The following is a 27,556-nucleotide window of genomic DNA, read 5'->3' as shown; positions in this document are numbered from 1 at the left end:
ACAAAGTTAGCAAAAGCTCAGATAACAAATGATCCCTATGGAGGTTAAAGAAGGCTAAGCAAAGGGACCGGCGATAGGAAAGCTGCAAAGATGCAGTTGAGGGGTTGGATGCAGTGAGGGACTCAGCAGACTCACTGCCATCTCCTGCCTCTCAGTCGTTTACAGGTCGACTGGATTTAGAAATAAAGCCAGAGATGGTAAATTGTTCTGGAGGGGAATAAAGAGACAGCTGACTGCAGCTCTGTCTGCACTGGCAGAGCCACGGAAGGGAGGAGGAGGATTAGAGGTTAAACAGAGGCGTTATATCATGATCAAGGGCAGCTGGAAGAGGGAGGAACAGAAGGCCAAAGTGAGGAAGAGAATGAGAGCAAAGGCTCTAGCTGCCTTCCCCTCCTGTTCCACAAGGGCCGCTCAGTCACACACCACCACCACAGGGTACCTTGATGAAGGTCTCCATATTGCCGTTAAACAGCTTATGGTTATACATGGAGCGAGGCCTAGGCTTCCGCATTTTCTGTGGTTTAGGGGGAAGTGTGGGGGGCCTGGGAGATGATGGACAAAGGGGAAAAAAACACCACATTCTGTGAAAACTGTAGAACTAGACTGAGGTTCAAAAGCAGTTAAATAATAAAGAAAAAAACCTTTGTGATGGAAAAAGAGACACTTCTTTTTAAAGCTCAGAAAAACCAAAAGTGAGATGTTTCATTAAAGAGGTCTTTGATTATTAAAATTGACCTTTGAATTATTACTGAGGGGTCTGGATCTTTAATAAAAACTCTTCTGAACTTAATCATTTCAAAAGGAGAGATTAATGAACTGAAGCTAGCAATTCATGCTAATCATACCATATATAACTGCGTGGTGGAACCCATAATTACAGAATTTCTCACTGAAAATACGCGTTTCCTGTGTCATTCAATGAATAATATATATTCAAATGCAGAAAGGCTGTATCCAACATTTTAAAATCATGCATGCATGTGTATTAAACATGCAAGCGCAACTTATTTTGACAAGTTAAGTGAGATGCAGCTGAAAGTTGCTTTATAATTTATGAAGATCCTTTATGTAAGAGAGCAACAGCATGCATGTGCAAGTATGCACTTATGGAAAGTACAACAAAAAACAACAAATACTGGGCCAAGTTGTGCCAATTAATATTAATTTTATGTATATAAAACTGATGATCTGTTTAGACACTGACTTACATTCAATTAATGCAGTAGTTTAAAAGCCATGCATTGTAAACATAAATAATGTGTTCAGTACATATAACATGATTTGTATTTTTTTTAATATAATTTCAAGGTGCAATATGTAAGTACTGGTCACCTGTCGAATTCATACTTGAAACAAGTAGAGGGGCAGCCTACTGTATCACTAGAATATCCGCTAACTGCTGCAAAATGTAGCTGCCAGTAGCTAGTTAGCTCAGCCCAGGAGGAGACTTTAGCATGTTGGTGTTTACACGGCTAACACTGGAGCTTTAGACATACAGACACTTGACACTACATGTTCAGTGTTTACAACAAAAATTCTAAATTCTCATCTTGAAATAAAATCAAATATTGTCAAAAAAAATGTGCATGCAGATGCTTTAAGACCGAAAAGCGGATTTTAAAGGATACCATACCTTGTGGTTCCACACTCGGCCCTTTCCCCTGTGGAAAAACAAAACACAAGAGGGACGTGTTAAATCTTTGTTGTACATATTATACAGACTGCTGTGACCACCGTCTCTGAGGGGTCTGATGAGAGACAACATGAACATTGAGAGAACGATGAATGGAGCAGTGCTAACACCATTCATCGGACAAAGCCATTGAGCAGTCATCGCTGAAAACCTCAGGGGAACCAGAGGACCCCGTGGGGTTATAGACCTCCTCTCAGCAGAGCAAAGAAAAGGGGGTGGTGACGGCTGCAGTGTGTGTATGTTGGGGAGGGAGGGGTCCATCAGTTGTGACACTGAGCAACGTCTGTGCTGGTTCACTGAGCCTTTTGTTGTGGGTTTTCAACAACACACACACACGTTATAGGCGTATACACTGAGGATTTTTAAAGAAAACACTCAAACTCAACAGACATCTGTAAAAAAAACAAAAAAAACAAGGAATAACCGCTCGAATGACCCGGCTTTTGTTTATGAACTGAGAGTAATTAAGAGTTTATCTTTGTCTGCCAGTGACTGCATCAACTGGATGGGAGTCAATATGCAAAAATAATGGCAACAATGACACCAAAGCACTCCAACATTATTTCTTTACTCCAGCTAACAATGGACAGAAAGAGCAAGAGGCTAACCCATTTCTCAACACATCGTTCTGGCAGATGGGACGAGTCCTCTGGAGCATTCATGTGAAGAAACAACAGCACATTTCCCAGACATCTTCCCTCTGAGTGATAGCCACATCTACCTCTGACCAGCCAACCTCAAAATTACACCCAGTTTCTCAAGCATGAGCAAAGAAAGTCCATGTTGATTTTGTTCTAATTTTATATCCAAATGTGCCAGTGTACCCTCGGGAATTGAAAGCTTTTTTTTTTTTTTTTATATACAAACAATAAAAGGTGACAAGGACAAATCAAATTCACCAAACAAGGGAATTGGTGTCTCCTTATCTGGGAAAACGAGGGCTGGCAGATATCCTGGCACCATCTTGTCTGGCGCCAAGGCTCGACATTATGTTTTTATTAATACATGCAGCAAGATGTAAACGCCATGTGGCACTCACCAGTCTCATCTTGTTCCCTCTGTCACGCCCATAAAACCACCACGCACATACACAGGCACGCTATTTTGGGTGTGAAGCAACGAGCTAATGAGCACGACCCAGCCGTGATTGATCACCTGAATAATTAAACATGGGTGGTACCTGGAGACGCCATATGCCACATTCATAGGCTCTCAGCCGCTCCACCGTGGACGCACAAACAGATCTGTCCAGAGATTAAAATGGACTATAATGGGAGTGTTTATGAGCGTTAAAGCATGCAGTTCGCCGCAGAGCTCGGGGGGAATCAGAAGAGCATCTTAAAAAGCTCCACAGAGCAAAAATCATTTCTAATCAAGACTTGAATCAAAGGTGTGAAATCTGAAAATATGCATGTGTGTCACAAGACCTCAGCTGTCTGCGCCTGATGCCTTTTTCTATTAGCTGGACCTCTGATGCAGGAGCAGCTGCAGGAACGGGCCCTGGTCTGGTCCTGCTGATTGATTGGCCATAAACTGTTCACGGCTGAGGTGACAAGGGGACCCCTGGGGGAGGGAGGGGCGGAGGGAAACCTTACCCTCACATCCTGGAAATGGAAACCCTCCCTGCGGCTATGGCACATAGAGACCAACCGGTAATGCTTTAACCGATGGAGATAAGCAGAACGGGAGAATGGACACCTCAAAGTAGACAGGATCTGCTTTTGGTGTGATATTTTTTCTATTTGAATATTAACTCTCATTTCCTTATTTGTATTCCCACTTCCTTGAAAATAAAATTCATGTCTTTGTAGTCTTCTCTACCTCATTCTCCGCTGCTTATTAGATAAGACCTGCATCCTATAACCATGAAGGCAGCGATTTTTCACGGAGATGTGGCCAGCCCCTGAGACTAAACACAGGGTCAGGTTCATGCTAGTAAAAAGTTACAGTTGACCTCAAAATCAAAAATACTACCACATATTTTGACTCTTGCCTGTAGTGCTATTTATCCATCTTTGCGATGGGGCTAGATGGCACTTGGCTTGTGGAAAAATGGCAATGTCTATTTCTAGTAATCATACCCAGTTACTCAGGGTAACCCACCTTTTTGTGAGCTCTTTCATGTAGGAACAACTTCCTGACTGCCATGTCACTACACAAAAGTAGCAGTGCATCTACTCATGGATGAGACGCTAGCTTATTAAGCCATCTTTAGTTTAACCAGTGATGACGCGATCAGTGCTTCCTTCCTGTGCTAGAGAAGAAGCTTGAGCCTCTAGTCCACGAGCAGTCTCCGTCTGCCTTGTGATACCGTTGGCAGGTAGGTATGGGGAGAGCAACATAACTCTTGATATTGCTCAGACAGTTATGAAAATAAACCTAAAATGAACAAATAAAAATAGCACTGAAACATACTGAAATCACATTGCCTTAAATGTTGTTGAGAAACAAAAGTATTTTCATTGCATCACAGACACACATCTACTGCCTAACGTTAGCCGGCTAGCGTGATGTTCACAGTAGCTTGCTAGGGTTAGCACTGTTAACGTTTTTTCTTCTGCAGGTAAATAACCTTTTCATTCTAAGCCTGATCATTTAGGTATCTGTAAACTTTGAAAACTGTTTTGTCACACTGATTTATGTGCTTTCCTCATGGAAATGCATGCAATCCATTTTGTGATGCTTCCAAATCGACACTGACTTGCAACTTTATGAAAACAAAGAACAGTTTTTCTTGGCTGATGGTGACAGTTTTGAATACGCATGTGATCAGTCAGAACATGCATGCCCGCCTCATCGTTAACTCTGTCATGACTAATTTCAGATGAGTGATCGCTATTTGGCCCCACCAAGTATAAACATGATGATATCTGTCTTCTCGCTGACATTTCCCAGACAGAAGTTCTCTGCAAGACAAGTGTGTGTCTTGTCCTCGTCTGTTTCCACCTTTTTCTTTACCTGTAGAAATGTGGGTGTACACAAACGACTTTATCTGCTGCTACGTTTAAGTCAGAACTTACAGCCAGAAAGTATTTTAGTACCCAACCAACTAGCATTGGTAATGTTAATATTACCAAGCTAGGGTTAGCAACGTTAGCTAATGCAACAAAGTGGCAATCACTAAAAGGGGGCAGATGATTTGAACAACGGTGGTGTTGTGATGTGAATGCAACAGAAGTGGGAGATTAAATGCCACATTTAACGTCTGAATGGCATAGATAAAACTTTTAAATAAGGTAATCATAAATCACAAGGTCCTCCTGAATAAATAAAGGATATGTAAGTGGTGGGCACCTTATCTCCTGGTCATTCCTACATTTATTTCCACACACAAGCTTCAACTGTTTCTTTGGGGCCAGTGGGCAAGTGGAGCCTTCGCTCATGATAACAGGTTTAGGATTTTGGAGTGACTGGAAACATGTGGGCTTCCCTTTGTTGCAATTAAAAATAACTCAGGTGGTCAAGATAGGAGTTTATTTGTTGAGCTACACAGCTTTTCCAAGTCACTCATGTGGGGATATTCACGGTTATTCCGTGAAGGGAAACTCACCATGATTAACTTATCCTGGGTGTTTTTGTTGTGATCTGAGATAATAAAAAAATAAAAATAAATCCTCTTTCCATCTTTATTGAGGGATGAAGTTCAGTCTAAAGAAAATAGTTCCTACATGAATCTGCTCACAATATCTAGTGCCATGTAGCTGTTTACGTAGTGTACTGGTTCCATCTAGTTCCATTACATTCTGTAACTTTGGGTGAACTGTGCCTTTAAAAGACAGATGAAGAGAAGAGACTCCTTACCTTCACCCAGCGTCTGCTTCAGTAAGTCATGCTTGGCCTGCAGCTTAATGATGAGGTTACTGCCATTCAGGTACTCCTTGAATTTCTACAGCGAGAGACGGAGGAAGTGGACGGTGAGCTGCAGCACTAATCCAGTGTAACATGAGCCCAGTCAAACATTCATCATCAATTCAGCTCAAATCAGCAATCCAATCTCCTCTAGTTTTAATTTAATTTCTATTTTTAGAGCGTGTGGAAATGATGACTGACTTGATTTTGAAAAGCCACACGGGGAGCTCAACTTCGGAGCGGCGCTGCAGCCAATAACAGCGTGGACTAACTGACAGATCGAAATCGTCATGGACTCACTGAAAAGTAGAACATTTCAGTCTCCTGTTGGTTCGACCTCCTCTTGGCTATGTTCAGCTTGCTCATGTAGGATTCGGAGGCCACAGACTTAATGGATTCAGTGGAGCGGCTGTGTTGGAAGGCATCCGACACGTCAAAGTCTTCCACCGTCAGCATGTCCTGCAGCGTTTGCATGGTGGCATCCAAGGTCTTTCTCACCTGCACAGATGGAGGAAAGCAGAAAAGAAGATGACAAATGAGGCCTCGTATCTTCCTCGGTCTTGGTCATATTTTCTTTTTTTTGTGAGAGTGGAGCCTATTTATTTTCCATGCCTGGACAGAAAGCAACTGATGACATTTTCAAGGGCGAGAGTGAGTGATTTACAGCACTAGAATATTTATATCAAAGACAAATTGACCCCTTTAACAATAAATGACCTTGATTTCCAAATGTCAATCCAGAGCAACCCACAGGTCCGGCATACATCAGAAAAAGACATGAAAATGAAGAGAGTCTGGCAAAGATTAAAAATTTGACATGAAATTACTGAAGGAGGCTTTTTGTCTCGGTGGTGAGATTGATAAAGCTCAATTCCAATGATGGCCTGGCTCGTCCATTATCACTCTGGGAGACAGGCAAGAGGCAAGACCACCGGCACAGGAGAGTCTAACAGGTCCTGGTTATTATCACCTCCATTTGCACCTTTGTGTCTGCCGCTCCTAATGAGAAAGTCTTCTCTTCATCACACAGTAGACAGTTTAACATCATACTTTGTAAAAAGCGCAACATTGGCGCTGTGACAATCTAAATATATTCTCAGCTCCCACAGAGCAAAGGGTCACTGGAGGGTAATTGCAATGAGAGCAGATGGTGATGTGACCCTCCTACTTGGATCTGGGGGGGAAACAAGACGGGGCTTTTTTGTTTTTTTTGGGGGGTGGGGCTGGAAGTGATGGTGGCTGGACGGACACAGAGCAGTCACAAATCCTCACCTCCTCATTCTCGATCTTTAGCGTGGCGAGGCGAGACTGCAGTTGGTGATAGCGCATCAGGAGTTCAGTCTGGACAGGCTGCTGGGCGCTCACCTGGCACACCTGAGGAGGACGAGGAGGAGGCAAAACAGATCCATCTGAAGCTGAGAGGTGCAAAAAGCAATTCTGGGCAAAGATCTGGGCAACCATCTTTCAAATTCATCAAATTTAGTTACTCACATTAAGATAAGATACATTGTTTTACAAATATGCAAATGAGCTATGGACTAATTAAATATGCAAATTAATTATGCATACATCATCAACACAGAGGGCAGGTTATATATATATATATATATATATATATATATATATATATATATATATATATATATATATATATATATATATATATATATATATATATATATATATATATATATATATATATATATATATATATATATATATATATATATATATATATATATATATATATATATATATATAATGACTGCGATGTGATTCATGGGACTAGCAATTTTGCATCAATTTTCCTTTTCACCAAAATAAGTAAGGGTGATGATGATGTGACATCTTTTGAAAAAGGAAATGAGTATAAGAATACAAATTTGGGATATCTAATAATTTTGTATAAATTAACAGAAATCTGAACAAAAAAACAAAACCCCTAAATGCTGGGTTGGGGTTAGGGTTAGGGTTAGTCTTCTTTCCACTAGTCAAGACATATACACTTATGGAAGTGTAATAGCTCAACATTTTTAAATTTAAAAAAAATGATGAAAAACCTCTAGTGTCTCCCCTTAAAGACTTCCTTTGTAAAAACTCTTCAAAAGTTAAGTCATGAGAGCCGCAGCATTTAGAGCACCTCACCTCGTCTCCCATGTGTGGCAGGTACTCAAAGCGCATCGGAGGACAGAACACCTGGTTATGCATATCCATGATCTTGTGCTTGTCACTGCGGGAGTCCAGGTTGTCCACTGCATTCTCAATGATGTCCAGTCCCTCGTGGCGAGATGTCTCCAGATTGTACTCGGCGGATAGGTAGGTTCTGAAGGTCCGTGCCAAGCTGGCGTGGTAGCCCATGTCACAGCACTGTGGAGATAAAATATCCGATAAATGAGCGGGAAAGCACGCTGTAAATAATGGTAAGAGACGGGAAATGGAAATCAGGAAAAATAATAAATCAGGTTTAAAGTTTCTCTTCAGTCATTACCTGCCAGGGAATGTGGAAGAACGTAAAAGTGCAAATTTCCCTCGTAAAGACTTTTAGTTTGAGGGCCTTCCATGATGTTCAGACCACTTTACTGGACTAAAATCCAAATTGCTTCCTGCTACAGGTTACCTTTTAAAAATAGAAGTAGAGTTCATGGAATTACAGGAGCTGGCACAGTAGGACAGCAGCGATAATTACAGAGCCTCATCGCACAGAGCTGTATGAGGTAACCTCATTAAGCAGGGGATGGTAGCGAGGAGGTTTAGAGGGAGCTGCAGGCCACTGACAGCTCTGTGAGTCACTAGTAAAACGCTCTCTGGCGTTCTTTAGCACTGAGGAAGCACTCTCTCCGCTTTGGTGCGCAAGCCTCATTTCACCACTCAGTCAAAGTGGCTCAGTGGACTTAAGACTAAAAGGAGCAAATTAGCCACTTCTTAAACACACGAACTGTGCGACAACACTGCTGCAGCAGCCTGGAGGAGCAGATAATCATGGAAGAGAGATTAGACACACTCTTTAATCCAAACACTGCTGACCACTTTGTTTATCATATTCTTGTCTTTCTCATGTGAGCTGTGCAAACATACTATAGTTGAATACATATAAAGTGTAGATAAATCAATATATTTTTGCTGTATCCTTGCTCACAATTTTAACCTTATTCTCTTAACAAGATTGTACCCACTGGCCAACCTCACTCAACGCCATAGTCATCAGTTCTAGGCAGTGCAGCGGCAGAACAAAACTCAACCTGTTCTCCAGAATTACACTTCAACAGTTTAAAGTCACTGATGCCGACAAGGCTTACATCTTGCCTCGTGAATGTCTGGTTTGATGTGTGGTGTGCAGTTACTCTGACATGACAAACGGACCCTTTTTTTTTTTTTTTTTCCTCCTCTGCCTCGCTAGCAGAGGCAAAACCAGTCACGCTCACAATCCCATTCCCTGCAGCTCAGCAGGATTTGGTCTGACATGGACCTTTCAGTTTCAAGACACTGGATCTATCAAAGCTCTGCACTAAAGAGGCAGGGAAAGCCATGAATCTGATACCCAGTATGACAGGCTGGTATCACCAATGTTTACAGCAGAGACATTGCTATTATTTCTACTGCAATTGTTTAAAATCATAAGCAGTGTTCAACATAGTCTCAAAAAATCTCATTGAAATCACATCTCGTCATGCCTGACCTGGAAAATGTGCATCTATCACTGTGGTTAATGTGGTGCCGTATGGTGGTCTGGCTCTGGCCTCAAGCAAAAAAAAAATGATGTGACAACCAGGCCATTAGCACATAGAGACGGAGGGAAACAGGCCTAGTGAAGGGCTGACAGTTTAACATTAGTTATAAAAATATGACTTTGATGTTTATGGTTTTTGGTATCGTCAGCCAGAGAGCCCACATTCAGTTTGCCAGGTCCACTTTGATATACAGGTCATGGATTGGGTTTTTTGCTTTGTTGATTTCCTGTTTTATTTTGTAGTCATATCCTCGTGTGTCTTGCTCTCTTGTGTGTCAACCTGTCCAACAGCCTTGTTAGCACTGCCCTGTTCCTAGTCTCGCTCAGCCTGCACCTCATGAGGTCCTGTTGTTGTCTATGCGTCTCCTGTACCTGTTCCCTTGGCATCCTGCGCTTGGGGGGAATTTTGGACATTGGACTTTGGATTTCATACTCTGGACATCAGCTCGTGCCTGCCTGTGTGCCTTGCGTTTGTGTCCTTTCTGTGTAACTGTGACAGTAGTGACAGTCAATAACAAACCAAAATGACTGAATACAGTATGCAAGATTATAAAACTCTATTAAAAAAGAACTTAACAATCAACTGTACAGACACCAGATGATTAATCTTGCTCGCTGTTTAATAAGTTGATGATGGATGTTTGTTAATGTGTTTGAATGGATATATGATGTAGATAAAAGTATATTAAAAATGGGATTTCTGTGTCAGACCTCAGAGGAGGAAAAGTTCACATCACAGTGTTGGCATAAAGTGATCCTGGAAAATAAATCAACAAAGCCCAGAATAAAAACAACTGAAGTCGCTGAAACCAGAATTCTTCAAGGAAAATCAGAAAAAAAATAGGGGGGCGACTTTGTGATGACTCTTTGTTTATTGCGTAAGAGTGAAACTGCAAGAAAATAACAAAACAGACAATGACATGTTGAATCACAATGAAATCTGAGAGAAAAAAAACATCACACACTGAAGAGGGAGGTCTGTTCGTGCACATCTAAATAGTACTAGATACAGAATCTTTCCACTAATCTCGTCTAAAAATGGCTGATAAAGGCTTCCTCGTCTTAACTTTGGTCTGTTTGTGTGCATGGTGACTGGTAGCAGGTCACCCGGGGCTGAGAGCCCAGTGCCAACCACATTAACCGCATTCATGCCTGCATAAACAGAGCCTCGGCTCAACAGCTGACTTCCAGCCATTAGCGGTTTGCTCAACAAAGTCACCCTTTTAAACTCTGGTAATCAGAGTTTCCAGCAGTGCTACTGGTGCCTAATTTGAATAAAAGGGACATCATATAAAAAGTGTTAGATGCAGACGAATACGAATATTACACATCGAGCTGGATTTTTCTGCTTGACACAACTACAGTACAGCTGCTTGGGTCAGTGTTGGAAAGGCTGTTTCCTCTGCTCTAAACCATGAAAGGACAGACACTAAACAGTAGAGGGAGTGTGTGTGTGCCTTGGGTTGTATTTTATTTTTTTTTTTTTTATACAGTGACAGTCGGTGGCAGACGACGGCAAGGACATGCTGTGGTTGTCCCAGCAAAGCTCCCAAAAGCAGCATTAATGAGAACAAATGAATGAGCATGAGGCGGCAGAGGGGGAGAGCGCGAGACTGAGCAGAAGCCGCACTGTCAACACTGACGGAGTCCCTTGAAATCAAACATCCTTCTGTAGCTGCTTGATACTTCACATCGCTGAACCTCTTACCCCGTGTCAACACCAGCATATCAGTGTTAAGTTTGTCATGCAGAAATTAATAATGAAAGAAAAAAAAAAAAAAGACGGCGATAAACATTCATCGGGGCCAACGGAGCAGCTTGAAAACAAACAGCTAACAGGCGGAGAGTGAATGAGACGGAGGAACAGATGGCGAGAAAAAAGCGACAGTGCTGCAGAGTTAAAACCAACATCAGAAATCCCAGCTGAGCGATGTAAACAAACACATGTGCCAAGCGCATATACTTACATCAATCATATCAGAGACGTCATGGATGTAATATTTTGCCACAACTGCATTTGTTGCTGCCAGGTTCAACAAATAGTCATTCCGGGCTTTTGTGCATTTCAGCTTGTTCTCCGAGTACTTGGCTTGCCTCTGGGGAGGAGACAAGACACAGAGCAGATGAAGGGGGGGAAAAAAAAAACGTCAGTGCAGGAAAATCAAACAGTGGGGAGAGTTTGAATGTGTGCTCAGGCAGCTGCAGCTTTGGGACCATCAGACAGGTAGAGATGGCAGGGTAAACAGGCTCTGGAGTAACTCTCCTTCCACAGGCAGCCTTGTATTCAGTCATTATTCTGTCTCTTAAGTACCAGATGCTGCAGAGTGTGGATGCTGACAAACAAGCACTCAAGGCGGTTCCATCTTTAGCGAGCTGAATGAACGTATGACATTCAACACACAGAAGTGAGAGTGGTATCAAACTTCACATCTCTGCTGTTCTTAGCAGCAAATATGACTAGTTCCAAAAATGTTGAACTATCCCTTTAAAAAGGCGTACATACGGACACTGTTTATTAGAAGCCTTATTAGTCAGTCTTAAATTATCTGACATGGCTGGATATCTGATGGTCTGTATTTGTAGTGGGATGCATGCAATTGTAATTAGTACTGAAGAATATAAACAGAGTAACAGCAACATTTCCCACTGAGTGACATTTGTGCTGAAATAACACAACATTTTGATTTTGAAAAACTTGTGATTAACAGTACTGACAAAGCAGCCTCATTCGAAAGCAGATAAATTTCGCCCATTATTTGAATTGTTTGCACATTTTAGCTGCACATGGACATTTCACTTCCAATTTCACAGAGCAATTATGATGCAAATTGCAGCAGTGAGTTAGAGAGAAAGAGATTAACTTTTATTTCTCCCTCCTCCTCCTCCTCCAACCTGTTTCAGGCATAGTAGTGAGACAAAAGCTTAGAAACAAGACAAACGATGGAAAAGAAGAATATTCATCGCCACGCCGTGGTATAAATAGTGTTCAGTTCCATCTCTGAGGGAAAGCAGCCCGAGGAGGGAGAGACGCCGTCGCCCTGACAGCCTTTTGATTTCCTGCACCTGAGAGATACTGCGAGTTTCATTTGCATGAAGAAATTCCAGAACAGGCTCCAGCATGAGAAACGCATGGGTGCATCTGAAGTACGGGTGGCTCCAGAGAGCAGCAGATACCCTACAGTGTTGGCAGAGAAGACTACACGGACTAGAAATCTGCATACTATGGAAGGAGAGTTGAGTTACTGGTTTATCATGATGCTGTCTGCTGGTCTGTCCCTCTCTCATCCAAAAAAAATGCAGCTGGTTCTCCTTTCACAGAACCAGACTCTTTTGACCTCCTCGGTCTGCTCTGACAAGACTATGCTTGACCTGCACTGACTGATTTCTTAGCCGGTCGGGGCGATGGAAACCAGCCGTGAACATATTAATACATGTCATCGTTTTTCCAGTTGGCGAGGTGAGCTTGTTAGCGCACTTCACACATCAACAACGCATGGAGCAACATTAGCATTCATCTGGGGTCCAACCTCTGACCACCTGGCAAATCCAAGTCCAATATTCACTCCACTTTCAGCTCTGTTCTTGGTCTAACTCAAGATGGAAATATCAGACTCCAGCTGCTAAATGAGCTGGTTTAGTGTTATACAGTGGGTCTAACAAAACAGCTGCCTGCTGGATTGCCGAGGGGAACAAAAACACAGCAGAATCCCTCCTTGGCCACACTCACCTTCTCTTTCATCTTCTCAATTTTCCTGACGAAGCCGCGTCTGGGCTGGCGGTCCTCGTGGCGTAGGAGGTTCACGTTGAGATCTCCGGACTTGCTGAACTGCTTCTCCTCCTGTTTCTCAGCATCCTTCAGCTTGCTCTCTGCGCTGATGCTCTCAGTGTGGTACATGTGGTATGTTTTCATCACCTGCAGCAGGAGCATGGTAGATATTAAGCTGATTGAACATTACTGGGGCTTATCATCATCATCACAATCTGACAATCAGAGGATACCCTAGTTTAGTAACATTACTCTCTAGTCTCATAGGCTGAGAAAAGCAAAGTTGTATTTTATTCATAGTTGCCGACATTGTTCCCTGGATATGTGATATAGTTTACATCTGCAGCTCATTAGATCAAGTAACAGATGTTTTGTGGCTATACTTGATTATTACTTTCTAACATCGATCTAGCCGCTTTCACATCACAGCTGTTGACTGGCGTAATATGTTAGGTCACTTTCTTTGGAATTTGTACTTTTGTAAGCTCACAGATGTCCTCTGCAATTATTGTGAGTTACTCGAAATTCCCCGGTAATACTAATCCTGTGTGAAAACGGCTTAAGATGCCAAATAGTCTCCAGCTTCTCAAATGAGAGGACTGGCTCCTTTCATTTGTATCTTTTTGAAGCATTTCATGGCGTAAACAATTCTTGGGTTTAATGGAATAATACTCTGATTACTCAATTTTGAAAACAACTGTTGCAGTCCAGTATGAAATAATATACAGTGAATAGACTGTATTTGTAGTCAACACATTTAGAGTCAGTCATAAACATGTAGCAGTGTCCACTGCTGGGAATTATAAAAAAAAAAAGAAACAGGTAAACAAGCCCAGATTTAATTTAGTCCACTCACAGAAAAAAGTTTCTAAAGATGGAACAAGCTGTGAAACCGCTGTCAAATAGATGGTTTAAATGGTTTTCCTTCAAGGGAAAACATGAAAAGAGCATCTCACAGAGACACTTTTGTGCCTTTGTGCTCATATATCGTTTCACACAACTACCCATGCCTCTGCAATGGCTTTCAACATTACTACAGCACCACTGTGCTGATAATGCCGAATTCCCTCCCAGATGTTCCCAAATCCAGTCTGCTCTGATTGGCCAGTGTCTCCGGTTGGATTTGCTCTGTTTTCAGCTTCCAGTTAACTTAACTTCTACCATGAATATAGATAAAAACTATGTAAATGTATGACATGGTGACGTAGTGATGTCAAGAGGTCACATAATTAAAGGCGGGACTACTGACGAGGTGTTTGGAAAAGCATAATAGCCCTGCTTTAATTAAGGAGTTGCAGAGTTTCGTGCAGGACTGTACTGATATTAACCAGGGACTGCGCAAAAGTTTAATGTATTCTATGTGACACAAGTACGTAAATACAAAAGGAGATAATAATCTTTGACATTTTTCCACATCGTCAGTGTCATTTCCTTCCAAAATCTGGTTCGATTTGAGGGTTTTCATGGTGGCCTGGTGGATCAATCTGGGCGTCAATACAGCAGCAACACAGATGTCACTACATGTGGAATATTTTAAGAGAATCCAGGGGCCGTGGAGTATGTGTGGTTCAGTCTTGGACTGTCAAAAAACTTCAAGTCGCCCCTTCATCCCCTCCTCACTGTGGCTTTCCTGGCCTCTACATCATATTCTAACTCCTCATCACCCCAGGCTTGTTCATTTTCAGCTCTTTTGTGCAGCAAAATGACAGACAGCATTGTTTTCTGTGCTCTCTGCAGTTACCTCTTTACTTTGATCTCTGCTAACACAGACTACCCCCACACCTCGCTCCAACATGGTGTAGACAAAACTGTAGTGACAGAAAACCCTGGTTAGACAAGACAGAAGCATTCTGAGACTGTCTTAATTCATCCCAGATGCTCACCCAGGGAGTCTCTCCTCTTGGAAACCCATTGTCAAGCCTCGTAAACGAACGTCCAAATGTGAGTTGCGTCTTTAAATGTCTCTGGCATTCAAAATAACGGATGAACACCTCAGGATGTGAGACAGTCACCATAAACTGTAATTTATTTGTTTCCTGTCATCAAGTAAGTGATGCTTACTTGGTGCTGAACTTCAGCAGCAGGGCTCCTTTTATCTCCATGAGAGCTACTCATCAAAAATCACATGTTTTCCATCGGGTCACTCGCTACTATAATCTTCCACTGACCTCCAACCCTCTCATAGTAAGATATACCAGTGCTGCCATTTAAAGAGCTCCATTTTTCCCCCCTCTCTCTGTGCTGGAATAAAAACAACTCCTCTCCAGGCAGCCTTAGACAACAACAAGAACGTGACAAAGAGCTGTGAGGCAAACACCTGGGAGTAAAATAAATACATGGAATAAAAGCCACTTGTCTATTCTCAGAGCGACAAAGCTCAACAGCGATGTAGCTGATCCAAGACGAGAGAAACTAGGCTAACACTCCATTTCTCCCCGGGCTGTCAAAGCGTTTCTTTCAAACTCACTAGATTTTCCAGCCAACTTTGAACCATCTGACTGCAGGACCTGCAGCTAAAGACACACAGTAATTTGCAGGAAGACTGAGCTTCAGCTGTGTCCACAGGAGGTGTGTGTATAGTCGAGTCCTCTGACGACAGCCACAGGCTATTTTAACTCCTGAGCAGAGTCTCTGAGCCGTTGAGAGGATGGCTGGAGTGTTTCATAATGAATGCAAGGCCATAAATACTTCTACTCGACACAAATTTAAATAGTCTAGGGATTCAAGCCCCCGAATCACAACATCTCTGATTTTGTTAGGATCCCTGATTATCTTCCCTGTAAATATTCTCCTCTCTGAGCACTAAAATCTGAAACACTGTAAGTTAAAAAAGGGCTTGTATTGTAAAATAAATTGGGCACAAGTGTTTCATAAAATAATCTATATATATTGTAGGAGACACATGAACAAAGACAAACAACATGAGGGGGAAAGACAGACAAAAATTACAACCAAATTAATTTCTTTGACAGTAGATACAAATTTGGCTGGAAAAGGCAAGACCAGCTTTAGAAGATATAAAAATAGACCAAGTGACAGTATGGATAGTTCTTGAGAAGCAATCATCAGTGGTGGTCTCGGATAAAAGTGTCTATGAGCAATGTTGCCCCTCCCTCCTCTCTACATCACCACATGAATGTACAGCGGTAATCACGGTTAATTTCCAGACTAGTATTTCATGTAAAAAGATGGTAACAATGCATCAAGTTAATAGTATTTGTATCAAATATATTCAACTACCCAACAAAATATATATCAAAGTTCAAATCAGCGCCAACCTCAAAAAACTACAGAAGTATAATATTATTTTTACATCATGGCATCAGTCATAATCATCCAACAATATGATGTATAAAAGAATTAAACATTCAAAGAGATAATTTTCCTGCATTGTGGGTACCTGTACTTTTGATACTTTAGTCCGTGTGCTTCAGTCCTGGTCCTGCACATGTTAGATGTTATCCTGCCCCGACACACCTGATTCAAATGAACTGCTTGTTATCAGGCTCCAGCAGAGGTTGATAACAAGCTGATCATTTGGATCAGGTGTGTATATATTCAGTATAGTGTTCTATACTATGAATGAATAACTACAGATTATTGAATGAGTGAGTGAGTGAGTGAGTGAATGAGAGAAAGAAACACCAGCTCTCTGGCAAACAGGTTGTCAGTGTTGTTGTTAACAAAAGAGAATATTGTATGAGACTGAAGAGCAGACATCAGACACAAGGAGGTGGATCGGATCAGATAAGATAAGCCGGAGGCTTATTGATCCCAGTGGGGATATTAAGTCGGTGTGGCAGGAAATTAAACCAGGTTCAATCAAATAAACCTGAATTTCACAGAGGTATTTTGCTGGGAGCAACATCAGGAAGCGACCCGCTCTTAATGCATCTTGGCTTTCGCCCCTGTTTCTCATCTCAGGTTTGGTATTGATGACAACAGCACAACGGGATCTTCGCTCTCGCTAACACTCCGGCTGCAGCGTCATACTCTGAACAATATTTAAACAATAGCCTCGGCCCACGGTCTCACATTTCTCCCTCGCCTCTCACTAAGCAGCCAGGAACCCAAATGGGATTTCACACGTCTCTTTCAGCAAAATTTGCTCTGTTGGCAGCCAGTAAAAACCGTTAGAAAATACCACAAGGTGATCACCATGAGGCCACACTATTGATTTAGCTATTTCTGCACAATTAAATAGTGACAAGGGTGCAGTCATGAAACACAAAACTGGCAGAGTGCTACTGTTGTCTGAGAGTCAATCGTCTCTGCCTGCCTCGTGTGCATTGTGAAACTTTTCCATAGGTAATCCTTCTATTTAGATTATACCGAGCCAGCTTTGTTTGTGCAGTTAATTACAGCTTCCAGGTGGCAGCATCATGACAATCTGACATTTCTAGACCCTTCACTGAGATTAATAAACGAAAAAAAGAAGCTATGCAAAGAGATACAAACAGTGGACTCCCTTCAAGTATGGGTACGATGTGGCAGATAGCTAGGGTGAACAAAAAAAACAACTATCAAATGTGAATATGCCTGTGCACAAAAGTATTTGTTTTATATATTCTGTTTTGTGTGGCAGCAGTACATTTTTTCACCTTAGCTGTGAAGTTTCACACAGCTCCCACAATCCCCTTCTCATATTTAGAAAAGGACAAGGCCATATGTCGACATTTGGAGTTTTAATTTGCAGCCAGACTGCAGCTGAGGCCAAGTAGAGCATGAGAGGAGGCAGCATCTGAGTTTTATCGTGCAGCCGGAGAGGGGAGAATGGGTAAAACAGATATATAGGAAAATAGCACAAAGGTAGAGAGTAATGATCCGATTCCAGTGAAGATTAACAAATTGGTGATACTGGAATAACAGAATAGGAGGGACAATAATTGCTTAATTCACTGGCATAATGTATAAAAATGTGTAATATAGATGAGTAATATAGCCTTGTGCAGTCATTAAATGTATTTGACCTATAACACAAAGCATATTCCTGTATCTATTATACATGCACCTTTGATCCTCACATGCTCCCCGTCACTTCGGCCTGTTTCAGCATCCAAATGTACAGATGGCTGGACCAGGGAGAGCTGCCAGCTCTGCCCTTTGGTAGTTTGACTCCCATCACATTGCACAGATGAATAAGTCATATAAGGCAGCTTTGCCATCTCCTCTGTTTCACCTCGGGGGGCAGAAGATTGCTGAAGTTGCCTGGAGCTTGTCCAGTTTTGGGCACTAAGCCTCCCTCGATAAGAAGCCGTCTCTGTAACGGTGCAGCACCAGCACAGCCTGTCCTCATCCCTGACATACGCTCGTCTATCTGCAGGGTTTCCTGCAGAAAATCCTGTTATTAACAATTCAGTTCCTCCACCTCTGACCGATTATTGTCGAATAAATACAACACGACAAGCAGAGAGGATGGAACCTGCATATATAACAGTGTTAACTGGAAGAATGTATTTTAACTTATGCATGATTATTGATTACATTATCTGACAATGTCAGTGTGATTTATTGGCAGCCTGTTTAAAAACACAACAGAGGAGACTTGGGGAGATGTACTGCCATCATTAATATTCCCCTCTGTAAAAACATTGCTCTAGATAGAATTGATAAATAGAATTGAAGTATTAATTATCTGAGACATCTTGGCTATGAAGTATGACAGGAAAAATCCATCCATGCATCCCTTCAGCACCCTCTTTATATTGAAACATATGGAAAGCAGCTGCTGGACGTCAAAAAAAGGAGAGGAACTAATAGTATGCTGCATTAAAGCCAACAGAAAAAAAAAAGCGAATGATGTGGATTACCACTTCCTCAACAGACACATCACAATGAAGCTGCAGGCCATCTCTACTCAACAAGGTCATTATAACATTATAGTATCCACAACAAAGCAAAGTAAATTGGTGACATCTGATATGACAAAGCTACTGAGCTGGAACAGGTATTTTCATTGTCATTGAAACAAGATGCACATCGTATAATCTGCTTATCATTTCTCCTCAGAGGCTTTCCACTTCTCTAACAAATGATACCGTGGTGTGTCAAGGCAGGCATTTCACTGGCCTTCATCGAGACGACCAGTGATCTGACCCCGGAGCAGGACCAGTGCTGAAGGAGCCACCAGATGGGAAAGTGATCCTAGCAATGGGCGGACTTGGAAAGAAATGTAGAGTTCCACTTCATCATTTACAGCTGCCGCTCATCATGACCCCATTAATATCGAGCAGATACTCAATAAGTACCAAGAATGTATTATTCCAACTATAACTCATAACCAAACAGAAAAACAAAAATCACCATAAAACACCAGTGCAAATATAATATGTAGCACATTCTTAGGAGCTATTTCAAAAGTATATTCACTTCCCACTGATCTACACTCAGTTGCCAGTTTATCATGCACACTTAGCTCAAAATGATGTTGTCTAATGCAATGCTCCTGCAATGAATCCTCTCCATTTCAGAGAGGTGTTGATTCTACTTTTTGGTTATTTTGGAGGCAGCAGTTTATGGTGCAGTTGAATTATGTTGCATCACAGTAAGAGGAGTTTCCTACATTCCAGTCCAACCCTCAGAAACATGTCCTGGTATAATGTTTTGCAAGCAACAGCACTGCAACGATTACTTGCAACATTATTCTCCAAAAAGACCAAGAGGTATATCATAAAAAGCCCATGAACAAAAGCAGCGATGCAGTCCATCATGTTAACTGTGACACATCCATGTTTTTATTTCTCACAACAACAGTTCAACTAAAGATTTCTCATTTTAAATTTTAACAAACAAAATAATAAATAAAATCAGTTCAAGAAGTACTTGTACATGAATCTTGCAAGTCAAAGAGTCACCCACAACACATTCCTGCAAATGTTTTACAATTAAAGGCGTTGTCAAGAAGCTTATAATTTGAAACAGATACAAGACGTTTTGAATTAGTATTTACAGCTTATCGGCTGTCACAGGGCTCCTGCTAGTAGCCACATGCTGATAGTTCTCTCCACCTAATGTTACACCTGACTAATGCCGGTTCTGTCGATTGGCACTAAATCAAACAGGTTGAAGCTCGCACACAGGACCGGACTGTCAAAACTGGATTCTACCTAACCTTGGCTTCAACAGGCATCTCAAACACATTTCATGCAGTCATGTTAACTAGGTCATGTTCTAATAAGGAGATAATTAAATTAAAAAGCTATAGTCCATTATCCAAATCTTGCTGCTTTCAGTTGTCATCACAGTCAATGTGCGCTCGACAGTTGGATTTGTTCTGTGTTTCGTGTTTTCACTGAGGTTAAAAAAAATTTCAAGACACTTTTAAATCAAAGCAATTTCCCAAAGGCCCCTTCGACGTGCTAAGAGAGGAAAGTACAGTATTTCACAATATACAAAGAAAAAAAAGGTTATGAAAAGAGAATAAAAAGCAAGATCATAAAATAAAATGTCAGAAAGACGGAGAGGAAAAATAACTGCATGAGCTCAGCGATGAGATAAGGCGCGAGCAGATCGATCTATAGGAGACACAGTGTATTACTTACAGTGTAGAGTTCATTCGTCACCTTCACCAACTCCTCGTGCATCTGGATCCCAATGTCCTTGCTCTGAAACACAGTGAGCAGATAGAACAGGGGTGAGACAACAAATAATGTTTGACCTTTCAGCTGTGGCCTGTCGGAACAAACTCGGTCAGTTATGCTGACGGTATCACTTTGGTGAGTCAGAGAGAAATATCTCGACAACTAGTGGACAAATTGACACAGAAATTGGTGCAGATATTTAAGGATGTCTGAAGATGAATCCTACAAACTTTGATGATTCCCTCACTTCTAATCCAGCGCCACCAACAGATCAGTATTTTCAAATCATAAAAAGAGACATGACACTTTAATGCTCACCAGATGATAACTGCTGTCCATTTCAGCCTTTCTTCTTGTGCTATCCAGCTAAATTTGGTTTACTGGTGCATTATGAGTATAACTGTGTTGTTATGTTTGCTGTTGTGTCATTTTTAACCCTAACCTCTACCTCCATGATCTCGGCTCTTCGCTAACCAACTGATTAGCTGCTGAAGAGATGACTGATAATGAAATTTGTATACTGGCACATTCATTGTGCCATATTCCCAGATGTATTTCCCATTAGCTAACCTAAGCATTCAATCCCGTCCTACCTAAGATTAGCATTGAATTACATGTTCCATTTATAGGTTTAAATAAATGTCTGTTGATATTGTAGACTTAATTTACCCATTCCCTGACGTATCATGTAACATGTTTCAAACAGTAGTGTTAGCTAGGAAGCGGCTGACTTCTTATGTTAGCTTTTGTCTAAAATAACTAAACATGTTGTTTTACCATAAAATATGGCTCAATGTCCCTCCAGATCAGGAAGGGATGAAATGATGACAGTTTGTCTGATTGCCTATGTTAAAAGGACTCACAACCTGTAAAACATAAGTAGCCTTGGTATTAGAGGAAAATGGCTGCCATATGAGCACAGTGTGGTCTAACATGCAACACAGTGCTGAGGGGTTTGATTTCTTAGTACAAGACAAACATATTTCCTCATAATGTACTGATAACACACACACACACACACACACACACACACACACACACACACACACTTAGTGCACCTCTCTACTTGTTGAGCAGTAAAAACATGTACCTGTGATCAGATGTGCCACATGGTCATATCATTTCCTGTGATTATTGCACATTAAGTAGCATTCATATCAGTTACCTGTGTGTGTGTGTGTGTGTGTGTGTGTGTGTGTGTGTGTGTGTGTGTGTGTGTGTGTGTGTGTGTGTGTGTGTGTGTGTGTGTGCGTGCGTGTGCATGTGAGCACGCATGTGTGAAGTGCATCCAGGCAGTGAAGACAATGTGTGACATCCTGTGACATAGAGAAACACACTCTGTTGCCGCTTCACTTTGCTCTACAGACATTTAAAGAATAAATGATGTATCAAGAGGAACAACAAGTCTTTTTTCTAGTTTCATCTCATTTGAACATTGAACATATTGCTGTGGCCATTGTTTCTCTCTAAGTTGTGGTGCTTGAAATCTCACTGAAGAGACTGTCAGAGACACAGCAAACACAGCACAAATGAGTCTTCTCAAAGGTTTTAATAGATATCCACCGTCCCCTTTTTCACATTACATCACACCACACAGCTTCCATTGTGATCAAAAACATGGAGAAATAGTTGATAGAGGGAAGGTAATAATGTCTGTTTGTGTGCAAGAGAGGCATAAAACCTTTTTCAGAATTAAAGGTCAGACAATAGCCCTGGCATATCTCAGAATGATGGCCTGGCAGATCAAGAAAAACAGAAACACCTCGTCTGATTTCACAGACTTAAGGGAAGTTGTTTGTTTCAGAATGAGTGTTACAAGAAACAGCACAATTGGAGTAACATCACAAGTTCAGGGTCTCTGTTTCAATTTTGTTGGTGTATATATCTGATTTAGGTTATTTGTGAATCAGTTTTTAAGTCAAATGCAGACAGATTTTATAGAAAACATACGGACAAGTTCAGACCTCCATTTGCCAAGTTTCAGCCTCATGTATTAGTCACACAGTAGGTGTAATGTCTGTAATGTCAGCCATATGCAGAGGAGATCTCCAGCCAGCTGCAGCAGCCAAGTTTAATTCCACCATCTAATCACTTATTCTGATGTTTGGCTTTTGTATTCTTCTGTCTGCCTGAAGGTGTCACCACAGCAATGAGTGCTAAGAGCACATTCAGCCAAAAACATCATCCAGAGCAGACATGGACTTGTGTATTTACAGACCAAAAGAGTTTGTAGAAGCTTCTTCGAGCCAATTTTGTGTGTTATGTTTCCACAGTATGCAAAAAAAAAGGTTGGGACTGATTTTTTAAAAAATCAGACTGGTTTGATATGAGGCTTATTACCAGACTGGTATTAGGAAATTTCACCACAAGCTATTGCTCGTGACTCAGCCGCTCCCAGGAGGAACATGATGAGCACATGAGACTACAGTCCATCATGTCAACTGTGACAGATTGTGTTTGATTTCACACAACAACAATTACACTTACTGTTTGTATTCCAGAGTTCAACAACAAAATAATAAATACTTTGTTAAACTGGATAAAAGATGTAGAAGGTTGTGGTGGGGGTCCAAAAGCTCTCTTTTAGTAAACTCTGTGTACACAAACAACGTTTACAATGCTCAAGTTCATGTGTCGAGACCCTTGTGATACTACAAGCAAAGTTTCATATTGTGACCAGCCTTCTTATAGTTTTAAAAATAATTTTGATGCTAGCACTAATTTGTCCCAAGCACTCCCATTGAAAATGAGTCTGACCCGAAAACGAAAATACAGTAAATCTTAAAAGTGCCTCTTTCGTCGTAATTATGCTTTTGCACAAAGGTTTGACTCATATACATTCACAAAAAAAAGCCTAGGTTGCATTTTGGCAAGAGTTTCACTTTAAGTGCACAGCATGTGATGGGCTGTCAATAACTTTTAAAATAGTAGCAAAAGTTCTGTAAACCTCCCTGTGTGCACGACCTTTTCTTCTTCCAGACACTGTGTCAGCGTCAACAGCTGACTCATTAATTCTGGTGCAACATGGTGACTCAGCAAGATGCATAATGGCCATTACACATCTGAATCATTGTAAGAAGTATCATTTTCTGTTGGATCAATATGACAAGGAGGAGTTGTGCTGAAAGAAAGACTCAGTGTGCCTATAGTGATTAACTCATGCAAACATCCGCACACACCAAACATCACCTCGAGCCACACCTGCCCGCTGTTCAGAAGTATTGATGGGCGGAGAAAAGTTAACATTTGTGTCCACACCCTGCTCGTGCTTGAAAGAACTTGCTACCGGTGATTCAGAAATGTAACTAATCATAAACGAGGGCGAAGAGACTCTTGCTCTGACAGTTCTTCACTAAACCAGCTTATGAAATGCACCCAGAGGAGATCAAACAAAGTAACCTCACTAATACAGGAGGGATTTGATTTTGTTGTACTTTTTTTTTAATTTTTTTTTTTTATCAGGAGTGCAAGCATTAAGTCCCACTCAAGCAAGCATCACACCGAACATGATAAATGGGGAGAAATCCTCTGAGGGCTCCGGCAGCAGCTGGTGAATGGCATCTGCATGCATCAGTGGCTCTGAAGTGAGACAGAGTGCAGCGTGGACTGCAGAGGCTCAGGGAGGGTTCATCCAGAGAGTGAGCGAGCCTCTGTGATGCAACTCAGTGTAAGAGCTGTGGCGGGTCAGATTATGACAGCCTTTATAGTGACGCCTGTGAGAATACGTGCTGAAAATCTTCTCTTCACTGGAGGCATAAATAGCACTGCTGCAGTTGTAGTTTTAATGTGTTTGCTTTGTAGTTAATTAATGTCATTCAGCATCAAGCAGACACCAGTGAACACTGCCTTCTGTACATTGACATGTACCTGTCTGGATGTAATTGCTGTATATGGTTACAGTTTTCCTCGCTATGATGCTGAACACATATGACAAGATCTGTGTAATTTCATAGAAATAATCAGTTCTTCTCGAGATATTTAACTCTGGTTCATAACTGGTCTGAATAAAGCTCTAGCTAATGCTCACTCAGGAAGACTTTTCTTCTACATGCTGATGCCTTCAGTTTGTCATCGCTCCTCTCACGCATGCTCACAAATTTCCTGCTGTCATTCTTTGGAGCTGTCAGCTGATATCAGCTGTTCACATCAGCCGGTCACACGCACCCAATACCACAGCCACACACCTAGACTGCTGTTAGCGTGTTGTCTCGCTACTGCTCATCTTAAATTTGATTCTCTCTCTGCCTTTAGTTCATTTATGCTGCTGTTTGCACCCAGTCCTTAACCAGCTCAATCATTTCATCAGCCTGTCTCAGAAGAGCCATCAGCCACCTCAATCACAAAAATCTCCCTGTAGAGTCTCTAAACGCCAAAGATTTCTGACAAAACTCAATCATCACAAATCAGCTGCTGTAATTAACATGATCTTTACTCCATTTACTCGTTTCACCTGATTGAAATCTAGCATCAACCAATCAGTTACATGATGATGTGAAAGGCTCTTCTTAATACAAAGTACTTTTTTTGTCTAAACCTAACCAGACTGCAACACATGTCAACAAAATACAGAAAATATTAAGGCAACAATATCAAAAGTTCCACGCAGCCTCACACGCATCAGCCTCCTGGGCAAAAAGTCCTGTGTCTTACCCTTTAAACCACCTCAAGCAGCTGCCTAACGTAAACCTTGTGACTTTTTTCTCAGTTGCAATGATGACAATTGTCTTCATGATGATCGGTCATAGAGCAACATCATCCCATCCCACGTATATGATATCATTGAATATTAAACATAAAATAAATGAGAAAATAAATGTACTATATATCTTTCACATTCTCACTATGAGGAGTCGCAGTTCTGGTTGACATTTATAGTAAAGTTCTTGTCAGCTGCCGTACTTTTTGACCTTGATCACCTTGTCATGTCCAGCAGTCTATCATCCAAAGCTCTTTCCCTTCATCTCAGTTTTACATTTTTTTCCACAGCTTTGTTACATTCATTATTTATTCCCTCCCAATATGTCTGCCAGCAAGCAGCAGCAGAGCCATCCATTCACACTTTCAAACAAACAAGAATTTACCTGAGGGCACCTGAACTAAAAAGGAAAGAACTTTTCTCCCTTCTCAGTTCTGGCACAGTTGCCAACCCACACACACACACAAATATCTGAATGGAGCCTCGTAAGCAGAGTGCAGCTCACCTACAGGAAGGCCTGCAAGGTGAAAACAGGATTCTGATGTTTGGATAAGACCTCAGTCATCTCGGCTATGTGCTGACGGGGAGCCAAGCGTAGCTCACAGTAGTCGGGACTGCAGGGTGTTGGACCATTCTTGGGCTCTCAAGGGGTCTCAGTTTCACTATTCCCAACGCTGTTTTAACTGCTCTGCGGGTCAGACAAAACTCCTACACCTACTTCTAACTCTGTGTACGCTGAGAGAGCTCAAAGCACATTTCTTGGAGCAACCATCAGTCTGTGTGCTCCAGCCAAACCTGAAGCTGAACATTAGAGAGGCAGCTTTTCTTTCATCCGCTGCAACACTGACATCTGTGCTGTGGTGATAAGACAGTAGTGGTAAAGGAATGATCGTCTCACTGACCTTCTTGAACAGTCGGATGACATCCTCGCTGATCTGGGCCAAACGGAGGATGACATTGTTGGTGTAGATGTCGCTGAGAGTGGCGTGGTCACGACTTTCTCGCCTCGTCTGGTTCAGCACCAGGTACCAACAGTTGACTGAGGACAGCAGGTGTTGGTCTTTTCTAGAGCAAACAGGAGGGACACAGGACTGTTAGAATGTCTGTCAGAATCAAACAAATTCAGGATAGCGGCAAATTTAAACAAATGTAAGGGACGAGGGTGAGGCTTTAGTTAGGCTTTCTAAATGCTAATGACCGAGTGCTACCATGCTAACAATGACAATGCTAGCATGCTAATATTTAGCAGATGTTGTTGTTAATTGTTTATACAATATTAGCACTACTATGTTGTATTTGTTTAGGCTGGTGAGAATATTGCTAGTTTTTAGGGCATTTGGTGGTGAACATGAGCTGCACAAAGTCAAATTTTGCCCAAGTGTGTAGGGATAATGAAGGGATCACCAAAGTTATTACACTCCAGTGTGCGGGGACATGGATGTCTGAATGACTTTCAAGGCAATCTAGTATGCCAGTGCCCAGTCCATACTTGAAACACAATCTGAGTGGTTGGGGATTGGTAAGGGTTAGAATAACGCACTGATCAGGCTCTTGTGGTCTACATGTATTAATAGAATGGCTCAGGCAGCCAGCAAGGATCAGGCACTGACGTACACTGCAGACATTTCACAAAGAAATATAAATGTCAACAATACGAAGGTGCTGGGGGAAACATAAGTCTTGATGATTTATCCCCAGGAGATCATGAATATCTGTACGAAATTCAATTGCAATCCATCAAATAATTGTTGAGATATTACAGTCATATGAACAGATTGACCATGCCATCCATGAAGACATACTATCTTGTCATATATATACTTAATTACTTCTTCTAATTTGTCCAATAACTTAAAAAACAGGCCCATAATGTAATAAACACACCCATACCAAGGCCAAAAAAGACCAAATTCTGCACTCTTTGCCTTTAAGAGGCAGTTACTTTTAGCATTTAACGCTATGGTTAAATTAAACAATAAAGCCATAGACATGAACTGCTCAAGAAACACAACCTGTTGTGGCATAAAATACCACAACGTTTCCAGTCTTTCTTCCATTTTCTCAACGTCCACCTCCCTCACTCCAAACAATGCTCAGGCATCAACTCGTTAAATGTAGAATAGGGGCGACCATAATGACCCACAGAGTCATGAGCCCTGATTGCTGCATTATCAATCTGTCTGCACCTCGGGTGCTTTCAGATAGAAAGACCAAGGCACGTACACATCGAACGGACACGGACGCA

General features: G+C 41.5%; 1 protein-coding gene across 3 annotated transcripts in view; it reads right to left on the bottom strand.

Moving 5' to 3' along the window:
• The window catches only part of srgap3 (SLIT-ROBO Rho GTPase activating protein 3), a 67,747-nt gene that overhangs the window by 13,154 nt on the left and 27,037 nt on the right, over positions 1 to 27,556 (bottom strand). For 2 of the 3 annotated variants that reach the window (XM_037101858.1, XM_037101860.1), the window contains exons 3-12: positions 26,214 to 26,376; positions 20,577 to 20,639; positions 12,997 to 13,182; positions 11,237 to 11,365; positions 7,688 to 7,909; positions 6,815 to 6,916; positions 5,843 to 6,040; positions 5,495 to 5,579; positions 1,634 to 1,661; positions 440 to 542 (exon numbers count right to left, since the gene is read on the bottom strand). In XM_037101858.1, the coding sequence (XP_036957753.1) occupies positions 440 to 542; positions 1,634 to 1,661; positions 5,495 to 5,579; positions 5,843 to 6,040; positions 6,815 to 6,916; positions 7,688 to 7,909; positions 11,237 to 11,365; positions 12,997 to 13,182; positions 20,577 to 20,639; positions 26,214 to 26,376 (1,279 nt within the window). The remainder of the gene's footprint in view (positions 1 to 439; positions 543 to 1,633; positions 1,662 to 5,494; positions 5,580 to 5,842; positions 6,041 to 6,814; positions 6,917 to 7,687; positions 7,910 to 11,236; positions 11,366 to 12,996; positions 13,183 to 20,576; positions 20,640 to 26,213; positions 26,377 to 27,556) is intronic. The other variant, XM_037101859.1, reaches the window with a different exon arrangement.

Source organism: Acanthopagrus latus, chromosome 6, assembly GCF_904848185.1.
Source record: "Acanthopagrus latus isolate v.2019 chromosome 6, fAcaLat1.1, whole genome shotgun sequence".
Classification (NCBI taxonomy): domain Eukaryota; kingdom Metazoa; phylum Chordata; class Actinopteri; order Spariformes; family Sparidae; genus Acanthopagrus; species Acanthopagrus latus.
Note: the sequence above shows the minus strand (reverse complement) of the source record. Positions and strands in the feature narration are given on the sequence as shown.